Below are 9073 nucleotides of genomic sequence, written 5' to 3'. Positions count from 1 at the left end.
CTTGATAAGTATAAGATAGAATTTTTTTTCTTTCCTTCTTACTTTGTATTTTTTAAGTTTCTTTTTTTTTTAAGATTGAAGATTGTTTTGTTACAAAAAATAAAGATATTAAATTTTAAAAAAACAGATGATGCTGCCTGTGGTGAAAATTTACAGAATGCCTAAAAATAAATGTGAAGCGTTGGGGAGAAAGGTTAATCCTGACAAGAAAGACCCCCAAATTGAAAATTAGAGGGGGAGGGGTCCCTTGAAAGAGTGGCTTGTTGAAGGCCAGGTTTGCCACATCCACAGGTAATATTTGCATCAGGGACCCCCATCATTTTCCTTCTCTCCATACCTGTCAAGGATCCTTAGAGCAAAGGCCTCCAGTTTATACCCCAATCAATCCTTTTTGGGTGTGCTGGATAATTTTCGTTGCATTAAGCTGTCCTATTGTTCCCCTTTGCACAGATGTCACTTAGCAACAGTTGCCCCAGCACATAGCAAGCCATGGATTGCTTTCCCCGGAGACCCAGAGCAAAAGCTGGGCTTAAATAAACATGTCATCCACAGACACATCAACCAGCCACAGTGCAGCATTCGGGACAAAGATCATGGAGGAAAACCCAGCCGAGCTGAGACCAGAAGGGCGTTCTGCAAGGGGCAAGGTAATCCGGGGACCCCTGTCCTGAAAAATCCTCCATGGTAAAAACGAAACAGACCAAAATGGGTTTGAAATGCAACGTTGGCAAGCAAACCACCAAGCTCAGAGAGCACCCAGGACTCCACAAACTAACATTTACTGCAAAAAATCAGATGATCGGCAAGAGGTCCGGGTCAAAAATTCCAGAACCGTCCTTAGATGGGGCAGTCGGAAAAAAAGAAACTATTTAAAAAGTAGATGAAGAAATGGATTGCAAACAAAGGGGGGGGGCACAGAGAAGAGGAGAACTGACCCCCCCAATATTATTTATTTGTTTATTTTTTTCAGAATCCCAGATCCTATGAAGAAGCAGGCATCGAAACGGTGGGCCAACCTTCCCCACCTTGGGGCTTTTTGAGATGGGAAGGAGGATAAATGGCCTGTGGAGTGGGGATGATGGGGTTTGTAGTCCAGCACTTCTGGAAGACATTGAGGGACACCCTTCGAAAGCCCATAAAGGCAAAGGTGGGTCTGCAGAAAGATTCCCAGGAGGAGCAAAGCAGAACATCCATGAAAAAAAGAATTCCAGTTGTAAAAGGTAAAAAAAACCCAACATTCGCTGCCCCCCATTACTGGAGGAACAGACAGAACAGAAATGAGAAACGCTGGTCAGTGGAACTCGGTTGCCCCTGGCTACGAAGAGCAATACCTGTTGAATGTCTACCTTGGTAAATGCAAAGCATAGAAGAGATTCCGTTTCTCTTCGAGACTCCGCCAAGAGAATAAAATCAGGGTGGGTTTACAGTGAAAAGAAATTGCTTCTCTTCAAGGTTAGATTAGAAGGGTAGCAGATTAGATTAGAGGAGGAGCAGTACTAGAATTCGGCAGATGTTAACTCTCAAGATCCTAATAAGGTCAAATGGAAATTTTATATTTTATATTTTATATTTTTATTTTATTTTATATTTATATTTCAAATTTAGATACCGCCCATCTCACAAAAAGTGACTGGGCGGTTCACAATAAAACAGCAATAAATACTAAAATAAAATAAAACAATATAAAATACAGTAAAAATAGAATAAAAATATATGGTCCAAGACCAAACCCAATAAAAACCCAGCCTGCAATACAATAACTATAAAGGAAAAAAAAATTAAAAACGGTAAGGACATCCTAAAGCCGTTTCTCAACCTTAGAAACTTTAAGATATGTGGACTTCAACTCCCAGAACTCCCATGGCTGGCTGGGGAATTCTGGGAGCTGAAGTCCACACATCTTAAAGTGGCCCAGTTTGAGAAACCCTGATTTAAAGTAAACGCACATTCACTGTAAAGAGGTTTTTGTTTAAGAAACCGCCTGAGATTTAGGGCATTTACTTGCGAGAAAGGCCCTTGAAGAGGCTAAATGAAACTATAAAATCAGTCTTACACAAGGGGTAGAAAGACATGGCTTTAGAAAAAGTATTTCATCTCTTTTTCTTTCGCAATAAGCGTGGAGGAAGATTTCCGAGATGAATTACCGTCATGGGATGGTCAAATGCAAAACTTGGCAATGCTTCTATGCTTTTAATCACTCTATAATGCACTGCTTCTCAACCGCAGCAACTTGAAGATGCATGGACTTCAATTCCCAGAATTCCCCAGCCAGCATTCCGGGACTTCGACTCCCAGGATTCCCCAGCATGCTGCCTGGGGAATTCTGGGAGTTGAAGTCCACTCATCTTAAAGTGGCCAAGTTTGGACAACACTGAGTTAAAGGGCTTGATGAATCACAAAGGTCGAGGCTAGGGAAGTCTCTGAGGGAGTCCAGGTGGGATGTGGGGGGCGGGAAAAATGCAGAATTTCCTTTCGCAGCTATAGAAGCCCAACCCAGGGTAAATCACCGAACCGTTAACTCTTTCAAACCGATCGCTATAACCAAATCACCGAACTTTTCATTCTTTCATTGGATCGATATCATTGAATTCTTTAATTGGGTCAATATCACCAATCGCCTCTAGCCAATGCCTTTTTGCAAAAATGGCCTCTTCCAGAGGCTGGGGCAAAAAGCTGAGAATCCCCGAATTCATCCCTTTTCTTGCTTTTTCCCCCTTCCTCTCGCCAGCTGCAGTCTGCCCCGGGGGAAGTTACCCCCTGAACAAAGCCTACGGAGACGTGCCCTGAGAGGACCCCTTCTTTTTGGTGCCCTGCAGACAAGTGGGTGGCGGAAACGCCAGGTTGGAAAAATGCCTCTGCACATGGGCAGAGGCACGGCAGCTCCCGCGCGCCAAACCAGCTCCAGTCCCCGTTTCCAAGCGCCCCCCCGAGCTCCGACGGGGCCGCTCCTCTGTCCCCCGCCTCAGCCAATGGGAGCGAGAAGGAGGACCCCCTCTGCCTGGGATTGGAGGAGGAGGCTGTCACTCCGGCGGCCCCGCACTCCGCTGGATGGGTCTCGCGCGCTGCGTTTGCTGGCTGCAGCGAGCGGGGAAGAGGCAGCTTTGCTCTCGCGCGTTTGCTGCAGCGATGCCGGCGGATCTGAGCGGCTGGGGGGGCTCCCTGAGCCTCCCCGAGGTGGAGGAGAAGCCGGTGCACCCCCTGCGGGTCCGCTACGGGGCGGTGGAAATCGAGGAGCTCGGCCAAGTGCTTACGCCGACCCAGGTAAGGGCCGCCCGCAGCGGGGTGCAGAGTGGCACCGCCTTTTTCCTCTTGCAAACGGGAAGCCTCTTTCCCGTCCTTTTGGGGGAGGGGGCTCGGGGCTCCACACGCCCCCCTCCCTCCACACCCCCGGTGCTCCGCGCACGCCGTCTAGTTAGGCCCGGGGGCGTGCGGCGCTTCCCCGTCCCGTCCAGAGCGGCGTTTTCCGGAGCGCCCGCTTGCAGCTCTTGGAAAGTGGCGGCTCCCTGAAGGAGCTCCGAAACGCTCCGCTTCGTAGGATGCAGTGGAAAGAGCCGGTCACGCCCCCCCCCCCCCGCCCCGGGCCGTCTGCAGTTCGGCCTTGCAGGTCGCGCAGTCCCCTTGGCTGCAAAGCATCCCCTCGTCGCAGTTGCAACCGGTCGGCAAGCCTCCACTCGGGGCTCGGAGCCTTTGCAGAGGGCACCCAGGGTGGAAAGGGGGCCTGGGCCCGTGCATTATTGTCGGCTGCTTGGGGCGAACGCTAGAAGGGGAGAGAACCCTGCCTAGCCTTTTTAAAAGGCGCGCAGTCGGCTTTCTTGCGCATTCTGTGCGTGGCCTTAAAATAGAAAAGAGAAGAGCGAGGTGTAAAAAAAAAAACAGCGGCCTAAAAATATAAAGGCACCCCTTGCCAAGATGGCATCTTCTCAAAGAGAGGCGGAGACCGGCCAGCAAACTCGCTGAAGGCCTTGCATTCTCTCTTCCCCTCGGCTGCAAGGCCGGGGTAGGCCCGGGAGCACGTGCCCGCGCGGGGAAGGCCGCGCGCGCTGGCGCCTCCGCAAAAGTCGGACGCGATCCCGGTGGATCGCCCGTGCACGGGCCGGATCATCTGCGACCTGCCAGTCGTTTGCAAAAACCATTTGCACTGACCGAGAACCTTTCTGGAATTCAGGGAGGTGTAGATGGGTGAGAGAGGAACCATGGTTTCATTTCTAACCGAAATTGAGGTTGAATTTTAAGGAAACCAGCTTCCTGACTTCCAGATCTCCGGCTTTGCATTTTTGTCAAGTCGACTGTCTTTCAGTATCGTTATTATGATTGATTCAGAGGCGTTGCGGCTAATTTATGACAAGCAAACGATCCGAGGAACTGCTCTTTCCCCTCCTGGGGTGATTTTGCCCAGATGTGGTTTTGATAGTAAACCCCTGGGGGTTAGAGACCTTCCTGTACAGGCATCTGGTGTTTATTTAGTTTTGCAACCCAATCTGGTAGCCAGAATATATCCTGACCTTCGTGGTATGCCAGGGCGGGAAAGACCTTGGGAGACAGGGCCGAGAGATACTGCCAAGGGAACGGGGCAGATAAGAGGGAGCACAGCCCACAGCTGCATAAGGGGTGGAGAAAGGCTCAGAAGGGATCCTCCCAGGCTGTAAAGAAGACGCCGGAAGTTTTGTACTTTACGACTTGCAAGATTCTGTTAATGTAGCCTTACAATAAAGTAGAATTAGCTCATCTGGTCGTCTTTCCTGTCTGGTCTACCTGGGGAGGCTGACATCAATCTTGCAAGTCTGCAAATACAAATCTCTCACCGTCTCCTTTACAGTCTGGGAAGCGAGGAGGGTGCCTCCTGAGCCTCTTGCCCCACCCGCTGTCCAGCTGCAGGCCGTGCCCTCTCTTATCTGACGGTTCCCTAGGTGGCATCTCTTGGCCCTTTCTCACAAGATCTTTGCCACATGCCATTAGAGAAAGTTGCAAGCGGGGCCAAACATTTTGGACTTATTTTGGGGGTTGTTGTAAAGCAGTGTTTCTCAATCTCAGCGGCTTTAAGACGTATGGACTTCAACTCCCAGAATTCCCCAGCCAGCATGGCTGGCTGGGGAATTCTGGGAGTTGAAGTCCATACGTCTTAAAGCCGCTGAGATTGAGAAACACTGCTGTAAAGCATCAATTCCCACCTTCTGGAACAGGAATTGCTTTTTAAATTTCTGTCCTTCGATCATTTGCTGAAAATGCAGGCGCCCTGCAAGGGGGAAAAATTGGCAACTCTTTCTATAGAGCTGGCTTGATAAATGCATATTCCTTCTGCCATGTCTTTCCTTTGTCTTCCCCCTTTGAATGGGGAGTAAAAATCTGGCTCTATTTTGGCAGGTCAAGAATCGGCCCACCCACATCGAGTGGGAAAACTGTAGCCCGGATAAACTCTATACTTTGGTTCTTACCGATCCTGATGCTCCCAGCAGGAAGAACCCCAAGTTCAGGTGAGTAAATTGGGAAGCTTGGAAGGTGCAAGGAGTCCTCCTACGTGGGGACGCGTTTTAGCACGGTGCAAGAAGTTGCAACTTTTCTGCATTTTGCCTGTGGCAGAAATTGCATCACCTTCTCTCCTTTTTTTAGGGAATGGCACCACTTTTTGGTGACCAACATGAGAGGCAATGATATCAGCAGTGCGCATGTCTTGTCAGACTATGTTGGATCTGGTCCTCCCAAAGGAACGGGTAAGTGACCAGTGGATCCTTTTATTAGTGCTTTTTATCCTTTCAAAGCAGAGTAAACAGTTGCTTTTTAGCTTAGTTAAACAGTCCTCTCCTTATGAATTTTCGAGTTACGAACTTTCGTTGATACGAACAAATCTCCAACAATGAACGTCCCGGAAGTTTATGGTGCCCTGCATACGTATGCCTGGAAGTTTACAGTTGCCAGCTGTAAACTTCCAGATGTACATGTTCAGCGTGCTGTAAACTTAACATCTCCTTACCTACTCCCTCCCTCCCTCCCTCCCCTCCCTTACTCCCTCCCTTACTCCATCCATCCATCCATCCATCCATCCATCCATCCATCCATCCATCCATGCCCTTACCTAGTCCCTCCCTCCCTCCCTCCCCCCTCCCTCCCCTTACTTTGTCTGTCTTGTCTGTCTATCCATCTATCTATCAGTCATCATATGTATCTGCTGCCTGACTCTCAGCAGCGTTAGGAGGGAGGCAGGGCTGAGCTGGATGCCTCTAAGGGGGTGTCTCCTTTTTGTTTCCCGTGCGTTCGCAGGGCTCCATCGCTACGTCTGGCTGGTTTATGAGCAGCCGCAGCAGCTGAATTGCAACGAGCCCATCCTGAGCAACCGTTCGGGGGACAAACGTGGCAACTTCCAAGTGTTGGCCTTCCGCAAGAAATACAAGCTGGGTCCCCCCACTGCGGGCACATGTTACCAAGCCGAGTGGGATGACTACGTGCCCAAACTCTACGAGCAGCTGTCTGGGAAATAAAATCTCGGCGCCCTGCCCCAGTTCCCCTTTCTTGGAAAATCTCCCATTAGGATAAATGGCTAGAACCGTAAAGAGTCCCTGGTTTACTCTGGACGCATTGCTGAAAATGAATCCCACTGAATCAGTAACATGGCTGCCCTGGGAATAGGGAATTGCATAAATTGGATTTCTTACAATGTAGATGTGTGGCAAAACCCAGGGCCTGTGCAGTGCTTGGCATTCATTTTGGACCTTGCTTTCAGAATACACGGGAGCACAGCCCAGCCCCTGTGATGCATGAAAGCAGCTGCGTCTTTTCCCAGGATCCCATAGATACAGTGGTGCGGCTGCACATTTCAGGGAATGTGGCTGTGGTAATGGGCTGCTGATAAGTCTTGGTGTTCCTGCATGTTCCAAAGCATCCTTTTTGAATCCGATTCAGAGCATTGCACAGCCCTAAAAGTTCATGGCTCTCTTTAAAGCCAAGGAAGTGGGGGAGGGTGACATTTTATTTGATTCTCTGACTTCTCTCGACATCCCCCTCTCGTGCTCACTTGTCCAGATCCATTATTTTCCTTAAATTGATGTTAGGTTAGCAATGTCAGCATGATGAGGAACAACACTGAGATGGTAGGGGGAATCTCTGTGACAGTGATACTCCGTGATTGACATTTGCCTCTGTCCCATCCATTAAAACAGGAGAGCAGGGAGGCAGTTAAAAAACTTAACCAACTCTCTAACGATCTGAATAGGCCAAACTCGTTACTCTGAATTTCCAGCAAATAGTAAAATGGATAAATAGAACTCTGTTGGAAGGGAGCGGCTGGCTTTGTGAACCAAAATGCAAAATGGCTCTTTTGAATCGGAGTCAGTGCATTATGGGCCCTGGGTTTAACGAGCAGTCTTCATTATTTTAAGTTTTTTACCTGCAGCTGAATTATAGGTTGCATTGCTGATTTAGAGAGGCTTCGGTCTCGAGAATAGAAAACACCTTTTCTATAACCCTCTTGACATTATCAGTGCAACGTGGCTGGTTGTGTGGGGGAATTGCACCACCCCATTGCATGAAATAGAGTCCACGTGCCAAGGATTTTGTGCAGAATGCCCTAACTTGCATTCTCGAGAGTCAGTGGAATGACAACTTCCAGAATTTCTAGCCAGCATGGGATTGCAGATACGTGGGGATGTCATAAAATTGGAATATAAAAAACCTCTTGCCATAGGTTGAGGCCAAGTTGGTTTCCCTTGGTTTGCCACTACAATCTTTTTGAAATCTCGGCTTGCTGTGACTTTCCATCAAAGAGGAACTGGGCTATGGTTCCGCAATTTTCATACCTGACCTTTAGTCTGTTTAGATTTTGATGAACTTATTGGATATCAAAGTTCTCGTAACTGCCTTAGAAGGCCGTGGTTGTTCAAGTTGGATTTCTGTCTTTCAGTCTCATTTTGCAGATAATATTTCTGGATGTAATTCTTCTTCCCTCTAAATCGCTGTTAAATAGGGCATAGAGCAAGTCTTGGATGTTCTCCGATTTTCATATTTAGAATACGGATCCACCAGTGTTGTAGCTGTCTGTTGAAAGAGGGGTGTCTTTATGGATTTGCTTTGTTCTGATGAAGAACGTTCAATTAAAAATGAGGCTTCCCTTCACATTTCATGCTGCTCCTTTACAGATGCCTAGGCTTGATTAACCAAGCCAGTTCCATCGCCAAGCTTGGCTGGTTAATCTTAGTTAGGGCTTTGATGGCTTAATCGTGCAAGTAAACCCAATTCTTTTGGTTAGCTTAACAATCGTATTGTGGGATCCCAGAAAATTGGTTAGTTGGGCAACCAAGTGAACTTGGTTAAGAGGTGGGAGAGGACTCCTCTGAGCTTGAAGAAGAAGATTTATTCCCAAAGAGGTGATTGTCCCACATTGCTTGAAGGCCTCCTGGGAAGAGGAGCAGAACATCAGTTCCAGCTGTCGAGTGGCTCTTGCAGAACAACATTGACCTTCCTTCACTGTTTCTCATCCTACAATTGGGGCAGTAGAAAATGGTGCTCCCCTTTTTATAAGTCTGCATAGGATTTTATTTCTCCCTCCCCCCAACTCCTGAGCAAAAAGTGGGTGTTGGGCCATTTCTTGTCCCAGTGAGATGTTCTCCTGGAGTGGACTTCGTTGCTGTGTTGCAAACGTGGACCTCTAACTTGGTTCCAGGGGGTTCTAGCGTGCCCGCAGGATGGGGCCCTGGCAACATGGCATTCCCCAGATCAGTAGCAACGAGGCTGGATGGGTTCCCCTCCTCTGGGGCGCAGCAATGGTTTTCAGGCCTGCTTTGCAATGAAGCCAGAATCTGGTGCCCAGGTAGAAAAAACCCCCACTAAATGATATTCAGAAAGACTAAGAAGGGCAAAAGGAGCCATAGATGCACGAATAGGGTAGAGTGGTATGTTTCTATTCTTGGTCATGAATTTATTCTTGGGTAGGTTTCTCCACTGGGAAGGGCCAGGGGAGTTGGAGAAGTTTGGGCGTGAGGCAGTAAGAAAGAAAAGGCAATTAAGGCTTTATTAAAAGACTTGCTGAAAGAAGAAAAGACAACATGATTTATGGCAGAGTTTGTCAGTCAGCCCCTTTAAGATG

General features: G+C 48.3%; 1 protein-coding gene across 1 annotated transcript; it reads left to right on the top strand.

Moving 5' to 3' along the window:
• Positions 1 to 3025: 3025 nt before the first annotated feature.
• Positions 3026 to 8103, top strand: PEBP1 (phosphatidylethanolamine binding protein 1). Its single transcript, XM_088136630.1, has 4 exons — positions 3026 to 3261; positions 5362 to 5471; positions 5608 to 5708; positions 6256 to 8103. The coding sequence occupies exons 1-4, from the start codon at positions 3049 to 3051 to the stop codon at positions 6471 to 6473; spliced, it is 642 nt and encodes a 213-aa protein (XP_087992756.1). The 5' UTR covers positions 3026 to 3048; the 3' UTR covers positions 6474 to 8103.
• The last annotated feature ends 970 nt before the right edge of the window (positions 8104 to 9073 follow it).

This window comes from Python bivittatus, unplaced genomic scaffold, assembly GCF_059951505.1.
Source record: "Python bivittatus isolate LINGU-HERP-01145 unplaced genomic scaffold, Pbiv_v1 ctg000110_np1212, whole genome shotgun sequence".
NCBI lineage: Eukaryota > Metazoa > Chordata > Lepidosauria > Squamata > Pythonidae > Python > Python bivittatus.
This window is presented reverse-complemented; position numbering and strand designations above follow the sequence as displayed.